Consider the following 24,545-nt stretch of genomic DNA (forward strand, 5'->3'; position numbering starts at 1 on the left):
AAACAACATATACCCATACTACGGAAATATAATATTTTTTATAATTTTTTTAATTATTCCATTTTTTCCAAGGATGCAATTTTACTCATACTTTTATCCAGTCAATTACTACCTAAATTACTCACAATCTAAGGGTTGAATATGATAAATTGAGACAGGCAGCAGCTCTAATAGAGCTTTTATGTACTGAAACTTAAATTTAAAAAGCTTAAATTGTTATTTCATCACTAATTACAGCAAAAAGCAGTGACGCCACAAAATGTGTTATTCAGAGCAGAAAGGGTTGAAGTTTGATGGGTTCAACATCACAAATGACAAATGATCCACATCCACGTTCAGAACGATATAAATATTGTTTTTATTATCAGTCAGTGACAGAAGAAGTGAATAAATGTGGTAGAAAGGATCGGCTCAGTCACTTTCTATCCTTCCGTGAATCACATGAGTGAAACTGTCACCACAAAGTGAGTCCCAGATCTTTGAAAGAGACACAAACTGAAAGTGATGGGCAGGCTTGAGGTGAGACGTCTTCTGGGTGAGACGTCTTCTGGGTGGGACGTCCACAAGCAGCCAGAGGACAGTGGAGGATCCGTCACCTGCCGAGAGCAGCTGCTCACTCACCCCCTCAACCCACAACCCCTCCCCCAAGGAGGAGCAGGACAGGAGTATCACAGGAGAGACTTTGCCAGCGCCACCATGTGGTCGACTCCGCATGCCACGTCCACCACCTGACCCGGCACAGTGACCTGAAATCAGCAGTGCATTGTTTATGTGTGTTAGTTAGTTAGTGTTCCTATGTTTATGTACTTTTTAATTTGCTCCTTATAAAAGTAGTGGGTTACAATAAGTAAGTTGTACTTCTGTATGAGTACTATAGAGGAACACTGATGTAAAATACAAGTTTTCTTTCTCCGATAGAGAGAAGCAGCTGAAGAGTAATCGATTACTTACTCTCCAGGGAAAGTACTGGTCATCTTTCTTCCCGATGCCCAAACAGCCTCTCACATTCTTCCCCCAAACAAAGAGTTCGCCTCTGTCTGCAAGATGAAACATGTAAATGTGATTCTGACAGGGAAAGTTAAAGTGAGAGAGAGAGAGAGAGAGAGAGAGAGAGCGAGAGACAAAACAAGAGCTAGAGAGAGCCTCTGACCGGTGATTGCGGCAAACTGGTTCAGTCCACAGCTGATCTTCGTCACCGTCACTGACGGACTAAACTCGGAGCGTCCGAACAGAGACGGGGGGATCATCTCCGGGATGGATGACTCCGACAGATTCGGACCTTTTCCCAGAATGCCATAGCCCCAAACGAACACCTCCCCTTTATCTGGAAGCATTCAGATGTACACACTGGACTTTACACTTGAAAAGTGAAATAATCCAGGATTAAATCTACAGAGCAAGTAATCTGTAAGAGTAGGGACGAAGATCATCTGGTTCTTTTGTTAGAAATGATTAAAAATGTGTGATTTTACTCATAGTTGCACTACTTCACGAGAGATCTGTTTGCATAATTGGAAATGAAAGTTACATATGTTACTGCGGCTCTATGAATCCTGGATGACCGCCAGAGGCGGTGCTTTAAGCATTGGATGACGTATAACAACAAGCTCCTTGTCGAATGACAGTGTACACCAGCAGGCAGTGTACCTCCTTGTGAGCTATGGGCATGCTAAATAACTTCCACCACCCAGTGGGAAAGGCGTTGTGTAGCAGGGCCAGACCCCGCCGCGGCCCGACATAGCAGACAAACAGGTGATTGGACTTTCGCATACCCGCTGTGGTCGATGTGTACAGATAGGACACAGGGGATCAGCAGAGGCCTGCGTACCAGACTGAGCCTACTGGAGTGGTTGAGTACTGCGCGCAGCAGAAAACACCTTGGGGACAAAAGATGCCTCGGTCCACAAGGTCACTCCAGAGTCATCTGCTGCCTTAGGTACCCTGCTGCTGCACCTTAAGGCAGGACTCATGGACAGATAGGGCTTGCAGTTCACCAACACGTCTACCCGAGGCCATAGCCAAAAGAAATGATGTCTTAAGGGAGAGGCATTTCAGGTCCACCTGGTCCAATGGCTCAAATGGAGAAGCCCGATGGCCCTCCAGAACCATGGACAGGTCCCATCTTGGAGCCGCTGGAGCGTTAGATTTTTGTCACGGCCAATTGAAGCACCATTAATGCCAGCATGAGAGCATGAAATGGCAGCAACATACACCTTTAGTGTAGATGGAGCTCGTCCTTGGTTAAGAAGCTCCTGTAGGAACTGCAGTATGGAGGCGACAGGGCAACGTACCGTGTCCAACCCACGTTCCAGGCACCAGTGGCCGAACAGTTTCTACCCGTTTGCGTACAATCTCCAAGTTGATGGGGCACGAGCATTTGAGATGGTAACTGCTACGTCCTCACTGTAGACTGAGGAAGTAGCCCCTGGCCCCGCAGCAGCCACACCCACAGCTGGAGGCGAATGGGATCGTGGTGGAGAATCCTCCCTCCAAACTGAGATAAAAGATCCTTCCTGTCTGGTAGACGTCTGGGCGCACTGCAGCAGAGTCTGCCCAGCAGTGGAAACCATGTCCGGGCCGGCCAAAACGTGGCCACCAGGATCAATGTGTGCGCTTCTTGAGAGACCCTCAGCAGCGTTGGGAATATCAGTGGGAACGGTGGGAAGGCAATGCGTGGACTCCGTGGAAGCAAAAAGGTCGACTTCTGCTCTGCCAAAAGTCTACCTGGTCTACCACTGTCGGGTGAAGCCTCCACTCGCCCGACAACGGTGACTGGCGGGACAGAAAGTCTGCAGCCACATTCTGGCCTCCTGGTATGTGCATGGCTCTCAGACTGGCCAGACGTGGTGCTGCCCACATCAGGATCTGAGCGGCCAACCTGAATAGGCTCACAGACCTGATTCCCCCCTGGTGATTGATGTGATAAACCACACTGGTGTTGTCGGATCTCACCAAAACATGTCTTCCCCGAAGGTGTGTGAGGAATTGTTGCAGCACCAACTGCACAGCCATCAATTCTCGCATATTGATGTGTTGTGTCTGTTGACAGGGTGAACATGTTCCCTGCACCATCTGCCCTCGCCACGCTGCTCCCCAGCCTCGGAGAGACGCATCGACATGGACGACCTCCCAACAAGAAGGAAAGGCACCCAGGGGAACCCCTTGCTTGAGGTATGCTCTCTGTCTCCACTGAGACAGGGACCGCAGGCACAGAGGAGACAGACACAGCCTCCTGCGTCGTGATCGTGACACCCGGGATCCAGATGCAACCCGCTGAGCCACATCTGAAATGGGCGAAGGGACAGCGGTCCCAGCGGGACCGCTGTCGACGCTGCCACTAACTTGCCAAGAAAGCAAAGGTATAGCACATACGAAAGTGCCTGCCCACGCTGGAACTATGGGAGCATCTCCAAATTATCCTGGACCCGCTGAGGTGAAGGGCACGAGGTCATGGTCCGCGAATCCTATACCATCTCACGAAAGGTGGTCACCTGCGCAGGGACCAGATTGCTATTCTCTAGGCTGACGTGCAAGCCTAGAGAGGCCACGTGATCTGGTACAGTCTGCATGTCCTGAATGACATCTTCCAGCCAGTCGTCTAGATATGGCAGGATCTGCAACCCCCGAGCCTGCAGTGGAGACAGAGCTGCAGCCTTGCATCTGGAGAATACCCTGGGGGACAGGGAAAGCCCGAAAGGGAGCACCCTGAACTCCCCTTGGAATGCAAACCGAAGGAAAAGCCAATGTTGAGGCGCAATTGGGACATGAAAATATGCGTCTGTCAATTGACATGAACCAGTCGCCTTCAGATATTGCCTAGAGGACCTTGTTGACACACAACATCCTGAACGGAATTACTTTTAAAAACCTGTTCAGGCCTCTCACTTCCAGAACGGGGCGCAGAATACCCGTTTTCTTTGGTACTAGGAAGTACCTTGAATAAACCCCCCCCCCCCCCCCCCCCCAGCCCCGCAGGGGGTCCACAGGCACGATGGCACGTTTGGACAGCAAAGTGTGAGTCTCCTGTGACAGTGCCTGTTCTCTGACCGGGTCCTGGATCACAGTCATCCTGACCCGACCATGTACAGGAGGATTGACCCTCACGGACCGGGGCAGAATCATGCAGTTGGTACAGGTGTTCTCTGTGAGAGCCTCCTGAAGGTGATCCACACCGAGGCAGGAAGGACACAGGTCATGGCCGTCCTCCGCCTGGAGTGGGGCCAAACAGTCTCTGCACACCAGAGATTTTAACGGTAACAAAATGTATTAAACAGTACTGGTCGTCCTATTACGGCCCCGCGCTACGGAGTCAGGTCGAGCAGAGACGCCACTAGTGACTCCCACTCATTTTTTTTTACGAAGCTGAACGCTGTGTCACGAACCGGGTCGAGCAGAGACGCCACTAGCAGTTCGCAACCGGCTCTGTAACAATCCAATACAAGTAGACTGCCGTCACTGTTATGAAAACAAGCGCGCAGCCGTAGAGAAACTCTTCGGACTGAAGATGCAGTAAAACAAAAACATGCGATAACTACCACCAACACCGCGTGTAATCACTCAGCAAGCCGGATCACGGCTTCAAATAAAGTACGAGCCCGGAGACTACAACTGAAATCTACCGAGCGTAACGCATCGGCGAAAAAACACAATGAATGGACTCACCAGGTGTAGAATGCCGACCACTCGGCTCTGATGAAAAGTCTGTAGAAACGCTGCTTGTGCAGCCCTTGGAGGGCGAGATGACTCGCCGGGCGACAGGCAACAAGCAGCAAACAACTTGACCATAGTGGAAATCAGCAATATCGTGCCGACAAACCACACATACAAACCTGCGAGCGAGAAGGTGAACAGGGACTGAGCTTCCGGTGTCATGTGACTCTATAGACTGACGGGAGCCACCGAGAGTCACAAGTACCTTTGTTGTTAGAATATTCTCGACCTGCGTACGCACAAGGATGATCATCCAGTGCTTAAAGCACCGCTTCTGGCAGTCTGTGTTTAGGTCCGTATGTACTGGAATATCCAATTAAAATACCTTAAATGTTTTCAGTGAGTGCTCCATGAGGAGATTCACTGTCCTTAAAATGTACAACTGGCACAAGAACTAGTCTGTTTTCAATTAAAAGAAAGAAAAAACAAAGTGTGTGTGTGTGTGTGTGTGTGTACCGTTGAGAACAGCCACCTGCGTCCCTCCACACGCCGCCTGCAGCAGCTTCCCGCAGCCCATCAGAGGGAGACGTCGAGGAGAGTTGATCTGATAAAAAGAGAAATCTTCATGTTTCAGCTCATAAGATTTAGATTAACTTTGTTTTTACATCAAATCTGACACACAAAATAGGTTGATGAAAAAATGTAACCATAAATGTGAGACAAAATTCAAATAAAGCTAAAAGGTTGAAACCAGGAGTTTTTGTGTTTTAATAATGTAAGTGGCCACTTAAGGCCCCTGCATACTCTCTTTTTGAACCCATAGGAACAAGAAGAAAATTCGGCAGTGACGTCAGCCAGCTGCCGAAAAAAAAAGCTTTTTCGGCAGGACTGTTCATACTCCATAAAGGCCTCTTCATCCTCCATAAGAACAAGACGAAAGTTGGGCAGTTCAGGTCCTGTCGAACAAAATGACGTCATTTCCTTCTTCCAGCTCCTTCTGGCCGAAGACATTTGTTTCGGCTGTACCAACCACCCTGGCCGAACTATGTGGGAGCCGCACTGCCAAAACTTCTGCACTGCCGTGTGCTGCGCATGCGTGTTCTAGTTCGCTCATGACTATCGATAATATTTTAATCATATTTAGCTCGTAACATCTCTACTGTAGGAGCGCCGCAGCTCGTTAAAATGTCGGAGTGTAGGCTGACGTGATGCACCTGAACGCATCACGAACTGCTATCAGCTCCTGTAGATAAAACTGCTCGGACAAAAACTTTCTTATTACTGAAAAAGTTCAGAGAAATGGATTTCTGAAAGCACTGGAGGCCAGAAATAAACTGTGCTGTTGAAAAGTTTAAACGCCGCTTCACAGACTTGTGCCTGCTGTGAGGGGGCGTGGCCTGCGAGTTCGGCAGCTTCTTATCGGAGTATGAACTGTCCTGCCGAAAAAGCTTTTTTTTTCTGCTGCTGGCTGACGTCACTGACGAATTTTCTTCTTGTTCTTATGGGTTCAAAAGGGAGGATGCAGGGGCCTTTAGAAGCTGCCGAACTCGCAGGCCACGCCCCCTCACAGCAGCCACCCGTCTGTGATGCGGTGTTTAAACTTTTCAACTGAGAAGGCAACAGGAGGAGACTCCAGGTCTCTCCCTGTTGCAAGACCAAAATCTGTTTTGACTCCGAAGGCTCTCAATCACATCATATTGTTGGCCCAAGCTGCCGAACAGGACAAGGGCGAAAAAAGAAATCTTAAAAAAAAAAAAAAAAAAAAAAAAAAAAAAATTTCAACTGAACAGTTTATTTCTCGCCTCCAGTACTTTCAGAAATACATTTCTCTGAACTGATTCAGTAATAAAAGAGAGAGTTGTTGGTCTGGTATTAACTACAGGAGATGACAGCTATTCTTGATGCGTTCAGGTGCATCATGTAAAAGCCTGGACATTTTGAAGAGCTGCGGCGCTCGTACAGTAGAGATGTTACGAGCTAAATATGATTAAAATATGACTGATAGTCATGAGCGAACTGGAACACGCATGCGCAGCACAGCAGAGCAGAAGTTTCGGCAGAGCAGCTCCAACATAGTTCAGCAGGGCGGTTGGAACAGCCGAAACAAATGTCTTCGGCCAGAAGGAGCTGGAAGAAGGAAATGACGTCATTTTGTTTGGCAGGACCTGCACTGCCCAACTTTCGTCTTGTTCTTATGGAGTATGAAGAGGCCTTAACAGAATTGTTTTTGTTTTGTTCTCATTCATGTTCTGGGGTTCACCCCGCCGACAATTCATGTTTCCGGGTTGTAACTTGCCTACAAATTGTGACATCACATGCGGGTTTTGACAGTTGACGGGCCTTGACAGCAGCGCGCAAGGAGCGCTGCTATAATAACATAATCGGTATGTAATCCCAAAAGATGTCACAGAAACGCGTTAAATTAAACTGTGACATACATGTGTTGCCCTGTGTTTTTGCTTAAGGCAAACTCTGTTGGAGTGTTGGGATCACTGAGGAAATGAGGACCGGTGTTTTGAGCCCTTGGTAGGCGAAGCGAGGTGTGTACAATGACAGCGCGTCTTTTTGTTTGTTATTATGAGTCGGGCGCTGTGTATTATTGTTAGAATGAATTGTAATGAATTACATTGAAATGTAATGAAATAAGTGAACTGATGTATTTTTTGTTCATAATATCCTGCAGTTTCACGGTGCTGGTGCTGGTGCACGGTGCTGGTGCACGGTACACGGTACACAGTGCTGGTGCACGGTACACGGTGCTGGTGCACGGTGCACGGTGCACGGTGCTGGTGCACGGTACACGGTACACGGTGCTGGTGCACGGTACACGGTGCACGGTGCTGGTGCACGGTACACGGTGCCTGTTCTGAAGAACAATGAAAGAAAAGAAAAATAAACGTTTGCACCCGTCGAGCTCCACGCTTTCTTCTTGATGCCAAGGGCAGCAACAAATAATATTAATACAAGTACATGTCAAATAAATTAAAATAAACGCAAATTGTTAAGAACAAACAATTCTTCTACCACTCCTACACACACACACACACACACCTGTGTGTCCTCGGTGACGGAGGCCAGTTGCCGGTACTCAGAGTTGCCCCAGCCGTACAGTTGCCCCTCGCTGCTCACAGCCAGGCTGCAGTCTCCGTAGCTGCTGACCTGCTGCACCTCCACCCCGGCCAGCTCCCCCCCCACCTCCACCGGGATGCTGCTGGCCTTGTGGTGTCCCAGACCTGCGGTGGGGGGGTAATAATGCAATGGTTCACAGGAAGCCAACTTGAGGTACTTCACAATAAGACAAATGAAAATAAGAATCTAAAAACGGCTAAAACCTCTAACAATTGTTAGATTTTATTATGTTTCCTTTTAATTATTAAGGTTTTCCATTATGTTCTGTTGTTACGGCATCTTCACTTCTGCTTTTTCAACCGTTTGTTTCTACTCCAGATATCATGAGGCTGGTGTCAAATTACACCTTCTAAGATTCTAGTTTATGGATGATTTAAAGAGCTGGATAGGTCTTATTTAGATTTTAAATTAAATTCTTACTAATCTGTTGGTGTGAAGGTCTGCTGTGAGATTGAACATTTCTAAATGAGATTATTATTGCCTTCTTCTTTGTGGCGTTCTGTGAACAGCAGAGAAGGAATCTCATTGTGCAGGGAAACACCTTCCTGATGTACAAATGACAAGAAAGTTGAAAGAAACAAAAAACAACCCAGTGCGTTTCAGTTCAGTTTTTCCTTCGTGTGCCACTGCACCACCATCTGTGATGAGGCCGGGATGTCCCGATCCGATCGGTAGATATCAGATCAGGGCCGATATTGGTGATTTGTGACTGATCGGGGATCAGCAAATCCAGCCGATCACCCCGCAGATCAAAAAAAAATAAAAAATAAATTTTCCCGTCAGCTGCCGTAAAGCAGCCCCGTGTGCCGCCTGCCGTAAACTGAGGTGAGCAGCCTGAAGCCACTGAGAGGATCAACCAGCAGTCTGGAGGGAGTTTAAGGTGGATAACTAAACCAGTCCTGAGAGGTGGAGCACCAGAGCTTCACCACAGTCCTGAGAGGTGGAGCACCAGAGCTTCACCACAGTCCCGAGAGGTGGAGCACCAGAGCTTCACCACAGTCCCGAGAGGTGGAGCACCAGAGCTTCACCACAGTCCCGAGAGGTGGAGCACCAGAGCTTCACCACAGTCCCGAGAGGTGGAGCACCAGAGCTTCACCACAGTCCCGAGAGGTGGAGCACCAGAGCTTCGTTTAACACAACTAATCTGATAAAACATCTACAAAGTAAACATGCGGCGGAGTACGCTCAGTTTACAACAACAACTATAGGAAAAGCTGCAGCGAAGCAGCAAACTCTCCACTTCAAAATAAAGGATTTTAAAATAAAGGATCAGTCCCCACAGGGGAGCGATATGGTGAAGAAAAGAACCCAGAAGGTTCTTCTAGTTTGAAGGGAGACTGGGATATTCTGAATACGTTTTTGAGAGTACTATGTTCAGAGTACCTTTGTCAAACAGGTTTTACCACTTTGAAGTAGAATTGGGTTCTTCTGATTGGTTTTACTGAATACTGTTTATGTTGTAGTTCTTTATACTTTATATGTTAAACTGATTCACTGGGTTTCATTTTTTATTTTTTTTTTTTGCCACAAAATGCAGGTGAAGTAGTTTAAGTTAAGATAAATAAGAGAAACCAGACTGCAGAGTGTAACTGGGTTTTTGTTCTTCTGACTGAATAAAGTTTAAATAAGTTCTTAAGTCGTTCTGAGAAGAATCTTGATTCAATAAATGAGTTTTACAATAAGTTCTAGGTTAACAAAGCTTCTGCCAATAGTACTTTTAGCTTCAGACATCTTAGTCGCTCCAAAAATACACTGTTGAGTATCTTTGCAATAGTAATGTGAGTATCGGATCGGGAAAGTATCGGTACCGGCCGATACTCAATTCTGAAAAATCGGATCGGTATCGGGGGCAAAAAGTGAGATCGGGACATCCCTAGTTATTATAGCAGCGTGAGACGGATTGACTATATGGAAGAAGAAAGTAAGTATTTTAGAGTTTGTGTGTGTGTGTGTGTGTGTGTGTGTGTGTGTGTCCGTGTGTGTGTGTTGGACTGACCAGTCTGTCCGTCTGCTCCCCACCCGCAGGCGAAGACTTTTCCGGTGTCAGTGAGGAAGAGGCTGTGGTCCTGCCCACACGCCACCTACAGGAACAAACCAGGAACAACAGAGATTTAAGTGTTGGACTCTTCCTGGTTCCAAACATCCGCTCACATTTCTACTCACATACTTCATTTATCGCTTTACTTCCTGGCTCGCCGTTCTATGTTCCTTCTTTCCTGTTTTCATCCTTCACTTCCTGGACGTTAACACACTCTTCGTCTTCCTCTTAAAAACAACCTCACTTTCTTTCTTCCAACAACTTTTTCCTCGATATAAAACACCTTCACCTTCCTCCTTTCTTTTGCTCCGAGACAGAAAATATTTCTTTCTTTCCTTCCAAACTTTTTCCAACAAATATGAAAAACTAATTTGTTCTCCAAACTTCTTTTTTTAGTCCAGGATAAAATGTTGTCCTCCTTCTCTCTGCGATTATAAAACACAGAAAACTGTTCAGACATGAATGGTATCTTCCTCCCTTCCTTTTCATTTGTCGCTCTGTCATCATCAATAAAATAAGAGTGAAAAACCCAAAGGAAAGAGTTTCAGTCTGACGGTGAAAACCAGGGAAAAGATCTTCTACCACTTGTTCACCTGTTTAATCCCACTGCTCCCGAATCCATCCAGATTATGGATGATGTGACTGCCACTGAGGAGGAGGAGGAGGAGGAGGAGGAGGAGGAGGAACAGAGTGGGATGAAGAGGAGGAGAAAAAGGAGGAGGAAGAAGGGGAAGAGACGAGAAATAGGTTACATTCCATATGGATGTATTGAAATCTGTTGGGGCTTAAATTGATAAATTCACTCTTTACATTTACAAACACACACAGGAAGTGGAAAATCTATTTTTAGCTTTTCTTTAAAATTTACAAGTGAAGAGTAAATTCAAAAAATACTGACACATTTTACACAATTAAAATGTGATTAGGTTAATTCTTTTATATAATTAAACACGTTTACCTGTAGAATTATTTAAAAAGTTCAGATTTATAAAAAAAAAAGTTATTTGTTTTGCTAAAATATCACAATAAATTTGACGTTTTTTAAAACTGAATAAACTCTTGTGAAATGATTAATCGGTTTGGATGGAAGAGAAATGAAGGGAAAACGCTGAGCGGTCCAGTTTTCTTTGTGTAAACATCATCATTTAAATCTGTTCAGAAATCCTCCAAAATAAGAGGAGGAAAAAAAAGAATAGAATAGCTTCGATTACAATTACATACAATGAAATATAAACTCTTTTCCCCGTGTGAGTGAAACCCACTTCTGTAGTCGAGTTATTTACATGAGAAGCAACCTGTCAGCGCCCCCTGGTGGACAAACGACATCATAACGCCATTCTCTTCACTGTGGCTTCTGTTTACATCTGAGCTTCTGAGGCACGCTTCACATGTTTCCGTCTGCAGGATTTAAACCTCTCAGGACAAAACTGGAATCAACCCAACCAGGAAGTGAGAAGAGAGCATCTTCCTCCCGACTGTGAACGTGTAGAAGAAACGGAAGGAAAAACAAACCTGTAAACTTCATCTGCAACTATCGGACGACCGCACTGACCATATGCATTGTTCCCCATACTGAAGACTGAGGAGGAGGAGGAGGAGGAAGGACAGGAGGGAGAAACAGAGAAGGAAAAAGGAGATCAGAGTGCAGACGATGACAAATTTGTTCTAAATTAACTTTTCAAACATTTAAAATCTGAAATTGTTATTGTCAGTTTAAGTCAGACGTTCTTCCTCCTGCAGTCTGTGGAGGAGGATGTGGAGGAGGATGTGGACGAGGATGTGGACGAGGATGTGGACGAGGCGGAGGAGCTCTCACCTCCTTCTCGGTCGGTGAGGATCAGGGAGTGAGCGCGGCCACAGGAGACCTGCAGAACCCGGGTCAGCTGAGGCTCCTTCAGCGGCAGAGCCACCAGCGACGGCTCCAGCACGTAGGCATAGCTCTGATCTGATCACACAGCACAGCCGTCAGTACAGGCCAGTCCCTCTGTGTGTGTGTGTGTGTGTGTGTGTGTGTGTGTGTGTGTGTGTGTGTGTGTGTGTGTGTGTGTGTGTGTGTGTGTGTGTGTGTGTGTGTGTGTGTGTGTGTGTGTGTGTGTATGTGTGTATGTGTGTGTGAGTGTGTGTCTCTCACGCCGGCTGTGCTGCGTCCGCTGGAAGCCCAGCTGGGAGTCCCGGTTCAGGCCCATGCCCCACAGCTTGGACACGTCTTTGGTGGAGGAGGCGATGAGCGTGAAGCCGTAACCGCAGGCGGCCGAGGAGATCTGCAACACGCCACAGCTCCATCAGGAGGAAGAAACAGAGCCACAGCTCCATCAGGAGGAAGAAACAGAGCCACAGCTCCATCAGGAGGAAGAAACAGAGCCACAGCTCCGTCAGGAGGAAGAAACAGAGCCACAGCTCCATCAGGAGGAAGAAACAGAGCCACAGCTCCGTCAGGAGGAAGAAACAGAGCCACAGCTCCATCAGGAGGAAGAAACAGAGCCACAGCTCCATCAGGAGGAAGAAACAGAGCCACAGCTCCATCAGGAGGAAGAAACAGAGCCACAGCGTCCAGAATGAGATTCAAGTCATGATTTATAGCAACTTGAAGAAAGACGTTGTGTGATAATACCTCAGGATTTAACAATAAAGCGTTTGATTTATACAACAAAAACAATGAAAAAGAAGGAAACATTATTTCATTACAAAACATCCATGATTTTAAAGAATATTTTGCACTCAGATTAATAACTGCGTTAATTGAGATTTTTATGTTAGGCCTTGTTTACTTGACTGAAAAGGCAACTTTCTGAAAACTGCGTCTCCTGGAAGACGGCAGAAATGCTGCGCCTGGTCACGGTAGCCATGGTAACCAGTAGTTGTGCACATGCTCAGTAGCTGGAAAATCTGAAATGTTTCCTCCATGGTGTCATGACTTCCAGTCCATATTCTCCTGAACTTGGTAGTTTTATTTTGACAGTCACCTTTTTTTTTTTTTTTTTTTTTTTTTTTTTTTTTTTTTTTTTTTTTTTTTTTTTTTTTTTTCTTTTTTCTTTCGCCCTTGTCCTGTTCGGCAGCTTGGGCCAACAATATGATGTGATTGAGAGCCTTCTGAGTCAGAACAGTTTTTGGTCTTGCAACAGGGAGAGACCTGGAGTCTCCTCCTGTTGCCTTCTCCGTCAGAAGCTGGCATGGCTGCCGTACACGACCGGGGGGGAACGCACAAAGAGAGAGAGAAGAGAAGAGAGAGAAGAAAGTCGAGGGGGGAGGGGGGAGGGGGGTGGGGGGAAGGGGATAACATACAATGTCCTTGTTGTGCTACATATATTATTTGCAATAATCACACTCATCCAAATACTTTCCAACTGTTATTAGATTGAACCAGCCTGAGCAGCTCTATCTAGACAGTAAGATGATTTCCTAGATTTAACCAGCCTGAGCAGCTCTATCTAGACAGTAACGTGAAGCAGGAACATGAAATAACAAAGAGGCAACAACAAAAGAGGAACATGATTTTTAAAGTTTGAGCAAATGATGACAGACAACAAGCAACTTCAGAAGCACCTTTCGTGAGGAGTGAAAGTGTGTGTGTGTGTGTGTGCGTGTATGTGAGTGTGTGTGGCTTGTCCACTGGGTGTGGCCGGAACTGTTGTGGGGGGACCCGTGGTGACACCCCGGGGTCCGAGGCCACCGCGCCCGGACACCGCCACCCCGGCAGACAGAAGCCCCCCAGGCCCGGGGAGACCCCAGCGAACCACCCCAGAGAGCCCCGCCCCCGCCCAAAAAGCACCCGACGGAGAATGCAGAGAGGAATCCCCCCCAGGCAAGAGGGGCCCACAAGAGAAGGACAAAGGGCACAGGGCCCCAGGCCCCGACCCAAGCCGCCAAGCCGAGAAAAGGCCGGAGCAGGGCCCCCGGGCCGAGCGGGCCGAGAGCCCCCCCAACCCCGGCGGCGAGTCCCACCGCACCCCCGGGAACAGGCCCACCCACCGCCCCCCCCAACCCGGTAAGGCAGAGACGGCCCCAGCCGCCGCGCCCCGGACCAGCCCCGCCCCCAGACCCAGGAAAGCGAAGCCCGGCGCAGGCCCCGGTCGGAGAACAGTCAACTCTACACCCCCAGGAGCCTCATAATCCACCCGCCCCATAACCCCTCCCCCCGGGTCTTGATTGGGAAACCCAACCCATGACCCACCCCGCACACCCGCACACCCCCACACACACACACACACACACACACACACACACACACACACACACACACACACACACACACACACACACACACACACACACACACACACACACACACACACACACACACACACACACACACACACACACACACACACACACACACACACACACACACACACACACACACACGGAACGGGGGGGGAGTGATGACTCTCGCACCCTCAGGCCGCCGGCCGGGCCCCCTCCCGGCCACCGCGGTATCCCAACCTCCACCAATCCAACAGCAAGTGGAGAAGGAGCACCGCACCCCAGCCCCCCCACAAGCGCCGCGCCCGAGGGAGCGCGCCCCCCGTACTCCAGCCGCACTCACCCCGGGCCGGGGCGGGACCCCAGCGGGAGGTGCTGGGGGGAGCCACGTCTCCCGCCCTTCCCCTGCCCTATATGTGTGTTGGATGTATGTAAGGGTGTGTTTTTGTGTTTTGAAAAGGTGGATGCGATGTGTGTGTCTATGGTGCGGTTTAAAATTGGGGGGTAGCGGGGCCCGGGCGTTCTACCGCTGACAAGCGGCAGAACCCCGAAAGCGGCTTACCCCCTCAAGACCCTGCATGACTAAGTGTGGTTAAAATTGTGGGTGGTGCAAAGTCGGGGGAGGACCCAGACCGCAATTAAGTAGCCTGGACCCCCCACCTAGGCACCGCCCCACTCTTCCCTATTGTGGGGTAATATAAGGTGAGGTAAGGCAGGGAGGGTTCTGAGGGAGGGGGTCCCCCCGTCGCTAGGACCTTGGCCCAGCTGGACCCCCCGCGCTGCCCCACCCCACCCCCCGAGCGGCCGGCCTAGGACCAGGGGGGCCACACCCCCCCAAACAAGGCGCCGCAAGGGGACCCGGGCAGGGAGCCCCCACCCCACCCAACGGCCAGACAGCAGAGTCCGAGACCCGCAGGGCCCAGTGCGAGCCCAGCCGGAGGCCAGTGGCCAGGGCACCCCCCCTCATTCGCCCACTCCACACAGCCCCACACCCCAACCCACACACCCCAACCCACACACCCCAACTCACACACCCCAACTCACACGCACACGCACACCCCTATCAGGCCCTGGAGGTCACTCTCAGTTAACCGTCCATCCAGAACCCGGAGCCCCCCCCGTACCCCGCTCCCCCCAATCCGGGAATGAGGCAGACCCGGAGCGCGGCAGCAGGGGCCAACCCGCCCCACCGGGGGAGGGGGCCAGAGGGAGGACCCACCCCCAGCGCCGCAGCGGGCACCCCCACCGGGAAGGGGGAGGCCCCGCACCCCCAGGGCCCGGACAACCCGCCCCCAACCTCCCCCCAGTCGACAGCCCAGCCGGGGCCCGACGCCCAGCCCCCCCATCCCGCCCCAGCGGGCCCGACCCCGGCCCAGAGCAGAGCCCCCCCCACATCCCCGCCCAGGACTCCCCAGGCCAGGCCGTAACCCTCCAGCATAGATGCCAGGACACCCCCGAGCCCACAGAGCCACCAACCACCAAAGCCACGACGCCCCAGCCACGGACGGTCCCCAGAGCCCCGGGGTGGAGCCACTACCCCCCCCCCCACAGGGCTACATGGTGTATTTAATTATTGGGGACCATGTGGACTCAAATTCTGTCAAATGATTTTTCCTACAAGCAGACATTCTCTCCAATGTGATGTGGTCTAGAAGTAAGTTTTTAAATAACTTTATATTCAAATTACTTTTGGATTTCCAGTTCATGAGGATCGCCTTTTTTGCGACGCTTAGGGAAACCAGGAGCATGCAGGACTCATTTTTTTCTCTTTTAATTTCTGTGAGATCTCCTAACAAGCAAAGTGAAGGTGAGACTGGAATAGGGTGGCCCAGGCATAACGATAAGTCTTCACAAATCTTTTGCCAGAACGTTTGGACTGGCGTACACAGCCAAAGTGCGTGTAGATAAGTATCTGGGAGATCACCTGTGCAGTTTGAACATATGTTAGTGGGAGTGAGCCCCATCTTGAACATCCTTTGTCCTGTGTAATGAACTCTGTGAAGGATCTTGTATTGTATGAGCTGTATATTGGGGTTTTTGCTCATTTTGAATGTATTTGTACAGATTTCTGACCAAAACGTTGGGTCTCTGTTGATGTTGAGATCTTCTTCCCATTTGAATGTGGGAAGGGATATTGAGATATTTGAACCTGACAGGATTGAGATAATTTTAGAAAGAGGTTTAGGTGCTGAGATCTTCAGGAGGTTTGTCACTGTCTGAGGTAAGTTCAAGTTAATCTGTTCTAGTTTGAACTTAGTTTGTATTATTGACTTAAGCTGAAGATATTCCAGATAGTTGTTTTGACTGATACCATATGTTTCTATTAGTTCATTAAATGGAATAAAAGAGTTATTGGAGATAAGTTGTTCTAAGTGTCTTATTCCTTTATTTTGCCATCTTGGGAAGTTTATTGGTTTTTTTCTTTGCAGGATGTCGGGATTGTTCCAGATGGGTGTGAGTTTGCAGGGAATGAGTGTAGATCCATTTATTTTAAGAAATTCCCACCAAGCTGTCAGCGACGTGTTTATATTGATGCTTTTGAAGCAGCTGTGCTTTTTGATGTCAGGACTGAAGAAGGGAAGATCTCTGACTTGGAGATCTTCACAGAATGTTTTTTCAACGTCTAGCCAGCCTTCATCTAGGGGTTTCTGATTGATCCATTTTACAACATAAAGTAGTTTATTGGCCAGATAATAATTATAAAAATTTGGGAGTTCTAAACCACCTTGGTCCTTGGTGTTCTGGAGTGTTTTTAAACTTATACGTGATGGTTTATTTTTCCATAAGAATTTTGAGACATGAGAATCAAGAGTGTTAAACCAGGTTTTTGGTGGTTTTGCTGGGATCATTGAGAAGATGTAGTTAATTTTAGGCAAGATCATCATTTTGATTGTTGCTACTCTCCCCATAAGTGAAATTGGGAGTGTCCTCCATCGAGTGAGGTCCTCCTCTATTGCTTTAATAAGGGGGGTGTAGTTTAAGTGTACCAAGTCTGAGAGTTTGGCTGAGACGTTAATGCCGAGATATTTGATGTTCCCTGGTTTTAGTAGGGTGTTAGGTGTCTGCTGAAATGTAGAGTTGATAGGCAAGACTACTGATTTGTTCCAATTTATAGAATATTCTGAGATTGAGGAGAATCTGTCTATCAACCCTATTGTTTCTGGAAGAGAGGTCTGTGCGTTTTGCAGGAAAATTAGCACATCATCCGCATAGAGACATATTTTATGTGTTATATTTGCTGTTCGTATTCCTTTTATGTTATTATTCTGTCTGATGGCTGCTGCTAGTGGTTCGATGAAAATTGCAAAGAGAGATGGTGAGAGTGGACACCCCTGTCGGGTGCCTCTCTCAAGATTGAACCTTGAGGACATTTGGTCATTGGTTTTAACACAGGCACTGGGTGAGGTATACAGTATTTTTATCCAGGAAAGGTAATATTCTCTAAATCCAAATTTCCGTAGTGTAGCAAGTAGAAATTTCCAATTTACCCTATCAAAGGCTTTTTCTGCATCTAAGGAGGTGATAATGGCTTTTTGTTTATTGTGGTGGCAGTGGTCTATAAGATTAATTAATCTACGTGTATTATTAGTGGAGTGTCGTCCTTTAATAAACCCAGTTTGATCTGGGTGTATGATGTGGGGTGTGATTTTTTCCAGTCTGCTTGCTAATGTTTTACTAATTATTTTAAGATCTACATTGATTAGTGATATCGGCCGATAGCTAGATGGTAGTGTGGGATCTTTATCCGGTTTTAGAAGAAGACTGATATTTGCACAGTTCATATGTTGGGGGAGAGTTGAAGATTCTTTAATTTCCTCAATTATTCTGAAAAAAATAGGTGAGAGTAAAGACCATAATTCTTTGTAAAATTCAGTGGGGTATCCATCAGGTCCTGGAGCTTTACCATCAGGCATGTGCTGGAGAGCTTCCTGCAGTTCTTCTACTGAGATGGAAGCTTCTAGACCTTGGATCTGTTCTTCTTTTAATTTTGGGAGGTTGACTGTGCTCAGAAAGCTCTCTATTTCAGATTGTGAAGGATCAATTTGTGAAGAGTAAAGTTTTTTGTAGAATTCTCTGAAAGTATTGTTTATTTCTTGTGGGTTAAAAGTGATTTTACCATTTTGAGTTTGGACTGAGGGGATTGTACATTTTTCTTTATTTCGTTTTAACTGATTGGCTAAAAGTTTGCTGGATTTATTACCATGTTCAAAGTTCTCCCAGCGTAGTCTCTGCAGTTGAAATTGTGTTTTATGTTCAATTATTTTGTTCAACTCTATTTTAAATTTTCTTAGTTCCATTAATAGGCTGTCGTCTTTGCAGGCAGCATGAGCTGTTTCCATGGTTTTGATTTTATCTTCCAGTTCTTTCTCCTTTTTTTTTTCTCTTTTGGTCTTGTATGAGGAGTAAGAAATGATTTTACCTCTCATGACAACTTTAGCTGTCTCCCAGAGGACGCAGGGAGAGACACCAGGCAGGTCATTTGTTTCTAAAAAGATTGTCCATTGTTTTTTAAAGAATGTGAGGAAATCTGGATCCTTAAGCAGTGACGTGTTAAATCTCCACTGTCTAATAGGAGGGGTGATTGTTCTATTAGTAACTGTCATAGTGACAGGTGCATGGTCACTGATAGTAATGGGGTGAATCTGTGTGTCCAAGATGTCTTTAATCACTGATTTACTCACCAGAAAGTAATCTAAGCGCGAATAAGATTGGTGCACTGCTGAGTAGAAGGTGTACTCTTTAAGAGTGGGATGAGAGGTGCGCCAGGCGTCGCAAAGACCATAGTCACTCATGTACTGCTGGACTATGTCTGTAGATTCCCAGTGTCGGGTGTTTGCTGCTTTACTAGCTCTGTCTACTTGTTGATTGAAGGCAATGTTGAGGTCTCCTCCCACTATCAGTGTTTTATCAGAGTGTGTTGAGAGGGTGGTGAAGAAATTATGATAGAAGGAGGGGTCATCAACATTTGGGCCGTAGATGTTTGCGATACACATCTCTATGTTCTGCAGAGAGATGTGAATAATTATAAATCTTCCCTCTGGATCTGTGATTGTGTCTTTACACGAGAATTGTATTTTATTGTTGATTAATATAGCTACGCCTCTCTGCTTGGAGTTAAAACAAGCTGAGTATGTGTGAGGGAATTGTGGTGATATCAATTTGTGATGTCCTGTTGTAGGTGTGTGCGTCTCTTGTAACAAGACAATGTCTGCCTGTAGTTTGTTTAAGTGTTCAAAAACTTTTTGTCTTTTTATTTGCGTGCCCATTCCTCGTACATTCCAGGTGACAAACCTGAGCGTGTTTCTAGCTACACTCATCTTCTAGGTGGGTTCTCTAATGCTGTATGTGTGGGTGTGTGTGTGTATGTGTGTCCGCGTGCGTGTATGGGTGTGTTTGTGTGTGTGTGTGTGCATGCATGAGTGTGTGCGTGTATATGTGTCCGCATGTGTGTTTGACTAGGTGCATGCGTTTGTGTGCGTGTGTGCATGCGTGCATCTTTGTATGTGTCTGTCTGCATGTGTGTGTGTGTGTGAGTGTGTGTGGATGCATATATCTGTGCGTGTGTACTTAGGATCCCTAAGTCTGACTGGCTATTCAAACGTAGTAGTGTGTGTCTGTCAGTATATGAGTGTGTGATATGGTGACAGTTGGATTGTGATGTTGAGGTTTTAATGTGGTGAAAACAGTGGAAGTGTATTGTTATCAAAACAAGGGAGGGGGGGTGGAAATAGAAAAGAAAAGTGAGAAACCAAAAACAGAAAAAGAACCAATTCAAACCCATAGGTGACATTTAGCGGTGACGTAACGAGTGCTTTTTTTTTTTTTTTTTTTTTTAATTATATCCGTGCTTTTTTTTTTTTTTTTTTTTTTTTTTTTTAATATCCCAGTGCTGACAGTGCAAGTCCATAATAATTATTACTACCGCAATATAGCAAACATCGTGTACATTAATGATGTAATACTAATTAGCTTCGCTTTAATATACGTTGTTCATGATGTTTACTGATGTTACAGTTAAACTCTTACCTGGACCTGAGTAAACCTGTGATGTGTGTGTGTTAGAGTGGTCATACTCAGCTTGTGAGGACCATCAGTAGAGCCAGGGAGTGACAGCGGGGTCTCGGAACAGCTGGCCGTTGACATAGAGCCTGTCCACGGTGATGACGGCCCGGGATCCCTCAGCGATTAACTTCCTTCTTACCGGAAAAAGCAGGCGGCGGCGGTCCAGGATCTCCTTCGGGAACTGGTCGTTGACACTGAAGTCCGTCCCTCGTAGCTCCCTGCCGCGACTCTTCACCTGCTCTTTCTGTTTGAAATGGTCAAACTTGGCGACGATGGGCCGCGGGCGCTGGTTGTCCTGTCGTCTTCCTCCCAGGCGGTGGACGCGGGCGAAGGTGATCTTGCTCACGGTGTCGGCTGGAAGCTTCAGACTTACCTGCATGAAGTCCCGCAGCGACGCCTCGGTGTCTTCTTCCGCCCGCTCCGGCAGACCCGCGAAGACGAGGTTGTCCCGCATGCTCCGACTCTGAAGATCGAGAATGGACTCCTTCATCTTCTTGTTGTCCTGCGTCAGCCCGGTCAGTCCTTTATTGAGTGACTTCACCTCGTCCCGAAGTCCCTGGTTCTCAGTGGTCAGTTCCACCACCTGCCGCTGGCTGAATTCCAGCGAGTCCCGGAGAGCCTGAAACTCGCGGTGGAGCACCTCGACCAGGGCGAGCCGGGCATCGAAGCTGGACAGCTTGGTGTTAATGCTGTCCAGGATGTCCTCGAATTGTTTGGACGGCGGGGAACTCATGGGTGAAGAGCTCTCCGGCCGGCTTCTTTTAGATGCCGCGGCTTGAGGTGTTTTAGGCATGACGAGACGGTCGTAGCACTCGTCCAAGTAAGCTTGAAGTTCTTCGATCGTTTCTTCTTCCAGCGTTGTTTGTGATCTTAATTTCCCTTTTGTTATTTTGTTTTGTTTTGTTTTTTCCTTCCGTCAGACGGAAAAGTTTGTACTACAGGCAGGGTGCCGCCATGTTGGATTGCACTCGATGACGTCACACTCGAATTACTCACTGCGCATGTCAGAAACAAGCCGATTATTTTGACAGTCACCTTAATAACAATCCAACTTGGTGGTTTTATTTTGACAGTCACCTTAATAACAATCCAAATTGGTGGTTTTATTTTGACAGTCACTGTAATAACAATCCAAATTGGTGGTTTTATTTTGACAGTCACCTTAATAACAATCCAAATTGGTGGTTTTATTTTGACAGTCACCTTAATAACAATCCAACTTGGTAGTTTTATTTTGACAGTCACCATAATAACAATCCAACTTGGTGGTTTTATTTTGACAGTCACTGTAATAACGATCCAACTTGGTGGTTTTATTTTGACAGTCACTGTAATAACGATCCAACTTGGTGCTTTTATTTTGACAGTCACCATAATAACAATCCAACTTCTTGTTCTGTCCACTAGAATGTTCATGTTCTCCCAGTGTTCATGTTTAGAGCTCATTGTTCTCTGCTGCATGTGTGTGTGTGTTTTCAATACAAAAACAAACAACAGCACCAACTAGTGGCCCGACATGCTGACTACATCATTTTCAGTGTTTCTGCTGTTGCCGTGTAAACACAAAACATTTCTGAAACGAGAAAGAAAAACTAATGTGTTTTCACTAACGGGGACATGTTAAGACTATTTTGACCTACCGACCTTCCCCATCATAGAAAAGAACAATAAAATAAAATAAGAGTAGAATCACTTTAAGATCAGATGAAGAGGACGGACATGACCTGACCTGCTCTGCTTCCGTCTCCAGCCTGTAAGGAGTCAGCTGGGACTTGCGGGGCTTCTTCCTGCCGCTGTCTGGTACCACGAAGCTGGGGATGCCCAGCGCCCCGGTGAGGCTGAAGCCCCACACGAACACCCTGTGGGTGGGCTTTCTGTGCTGGCCCACATACTGGAAGACGGGGCTGCTCTTCTCCTGCGTTCCAGACGTCCTGCTGAGGGTCGAATAACCGCAGACTGCCAATCCTATGTTTGTATGTCGGCTGCAGAGACGAACACATCGGAGAGCCATCCTGCAGAGAGACAAACCACGAGACTGAAACAGACCAACATCAGAACAGTCAAATAGGGGTGTGACAGTGTTTATTTAAAAAAACAAAGACAACCAAACATCATAACTACTGAATTTATTGGATTATTGAAACTGTTCCCTCAGACATTATCATTTGATTCAGACTCAAATGATGTTCACAACTATTTCTAATTGCCTTTACAGAAGCAACAAATAATGTAATTAAAAATATAATGCTGTGAATGAATATGTAAGAAAGATCCTATATATCTAGTGAATGCATGGTTGTGAGTTAAACACAAACATCTGATAAGAGTATGAATAAACCAAAGATAATCGCTACAACACCGAACTGCATTCACTTTACGCGTAGCATTAACATTTCTTAATTTTAATAAAATACACGTGCATTATAGGGAAACCTCAAAGATAACAACAAACAACCACATCTTGGCAGTAAATTCGGCATGAAACTGAGTAACAAAAGCCTTTATTCCATTTAGTTTATTAACATATTTCAGCTTTTGTGAAGGAAGCTCACGCGTCTCGGAAATCGCACACAAGTGAAGCATCACGGCCAGTTCCCACTGAAATTTACACTTAATCAAGAAAATGTGGGTTTTAGATTAAAGCCGTTTTGAAGTATTAAGAATTCTGGCTGTACAAAATATTTCAACACTACATACAGATTAAGTAAGATGAGCTGTGACTCAATAAGCTTTAAATGTTGTGAAACATCACCGGAGTTTCACGATGTGTTGTAAAGCAGCGAGGAATGACTCACCTTCACCTCGAGGTTTAATCAATCAGCTTCACAAAAAGAAAAACATCAATTTACAAGAAATCTGTGTAGTTATAATAATGTATTTCAATGTCATTATCGCGCGTTTATTTATTTTAGCTTCACTAAAAGTAAAACGAGGTTCTTCCGGGACAAATAGACGAAATAAGGAGTGATGTCTTTGAGCAGCGCCACCTGCTGAGCTGGAGTATGTAACGCTCATCATCGTCTCATCATCATTATTATTATTATTATTATTATTATTATTATTATTATTATTGGTGGCAGTAGTACAGTAGTTGTAATATTCATTTGATCATTTGAAAATACTTTAGTTCAATTAATACTGAAGAAACATTTATAATTACATCCTGAACACAGGAACCCCCCTCGCAGGCTGTGAGAGCCATTTTATTTAATTACCTATTTTTTATTCTGTTTTATTGATATTTCAACTTTCTGTTCTATTTATTCTGCCTGACCTTTTCTGTGTGGCTTAACACTGTAAATTAATTTCCCCCTGGGACTGATCAAGTCTTTCTATTCTAGAATGTTTGAAGGTATTTGAATTATTCCATTCTCAAATGAAAAAAAAGTGCTATGTTTGTTTATAATGAGCTAAAATTAAGCTTAGCTTAGTTTCCTATTCCAAAGATAAATCAAACAAACTCTTTTGAAAAAATAAACGGTTTTAGTTTTTTAAATCAACTGGATATATGAACTTTTGATAGCCAAACACAGTACCAGTGATGGTGTTTTATTTTCTTTGCACCCATTTCTCTTTAAGAGTTTCCGTAGTGTAGTGGTTATCACGTTCGCCTAACACGCGAAAGGTCCCCGGTTCGAGACCGGGCGGAAACAACCTTTTTTTTCCATTTGAGTTGGAAAGTGAACTTGTTCCAATCGCTCTTAGCATTTTTGCCACACGGTGGCGCTACGGAATCACTTTACAGTCTGTTAATCGTCTGTGACTGAATCCGTCCGTGGAAAAAACAGATGCGATCAAACAGGCATATATCTGGTTCCTACGTCAAAGCAGCCGCCATATTAGAGCGGGCAGCTGCTGCACGGGCATGGAGACGTGAATGAGGGATTTATTACTGTGACATGTTGACAGCATAACAAGGTTTCCGTAGTGTAGTGGTTATCACGTTCGCCTCACACGCGAAAGGTCCCCGGTTCGAAACCGGGCGGAAACACATCTTATAGTAATCTATAGTGTAAAGGGAGTGTCCGAACTTCATAACTCAGTAAAGTCCAGTCCAGAGTACAGATGTTTCTTATTCCTGAGAACATTTACGTTTAGTCACGTGTCCCGTGTGAACGTGACACGTTCCACCAGGAACTGAGGAAATGGAAGCGACTGGAAAACATCTGGCTTCAAACCCATTTTATTATGACAAATGTACAAGATCAGATCCATAAGAAATAACGGTAAAGTTAACAAAAACATAAGGAGCAGACAAAACACCAACAACCAGTCTACGAGGGTCTACACACGGCGTCGTTCCTCCCACTTCAACGTCATGAGGTAAATAGGAAACTCTGGTAACACTTCAGTAATTGGCACCGATTCTCATCTTCCTCCTCTCCCCTCCTCCTCCTCCTCTCTGCTACTGGTTGAACATCAACCCCTCCTCCTCGGTGTGTGGACACTACAATCTGCTTTACAT

General features: G+C 46.3%; 1 protein-coding gene across 3 annotated transcripts; it reads right to left on the minus strand.

The window, feature by feature from the left end:
• Nucleotides 1-330: 330 nt before the first annotated feature.
• On the minus strand, nucleotides 331-23,046 carry rcc1l (RCC1 like). 3 transcript variants are annotated; one of them, XM_080483261.1, is made up of 12 exons: nucleotides 22,876-23,046; nucleotides 21,810-22,092; nucleotides 11,949-12,078; nucleotides 11,634-11,762; nucleotides 11,330-11,396; nucleotides 10,411-10,465; nucleotides 9,776-9,860; nucleotides 7,702-7,883; nucleotides 5,167-5,254; nucleotides 1,151-1,324; nucleotides 952-1,037; nucleotides 331-746 (listed from the first exon to the last, which is right to left on the minus strand). In XM_080483261.1, the coding sequence occupies exons 2-12, from the start codon at nucleotides 22,089-22,091 to the stop codon at nucleotides 669-671; spliced, it is 1,356 nt and encodes a 451-aa protein (XP_080339387.1). In that variant the 5' UTR covers nucleotide 22,092; nucleotides 22,876-23,046; the 3' UTR covers nucleotides 331-668. The 3 variants fall into 3 exon arrangements, with proteins under 3 accessions (XP_080339387.1, XP_080339388.1, XP_080339389.1); XM_080483262.1 differs by having other exon boundaries at nucleotides 21,810-22,115; nucleotides 22,876-23,026; XM_080483263.1 differs by lacking the exon at nucleotides 1,151-1,324 and having other exon boundaries at nucleotides 22,876-23,026.
• Nucleotides 23,047-24,545: the final 1,499 nt, after the last annotated feature.

The sequence above is a fragment of the Lipophrys pholis genome (assembly GCF_963383615.2).
Source record: "Lipophrys pholis genome assembly, chromosome: 16".
Lineage (NCBI taxonomy): Eukaryota > Metazoa > Chordata > Actinopteri > Blenniiformes > Blenniidae > Lipophrys > Lipophrys pholis.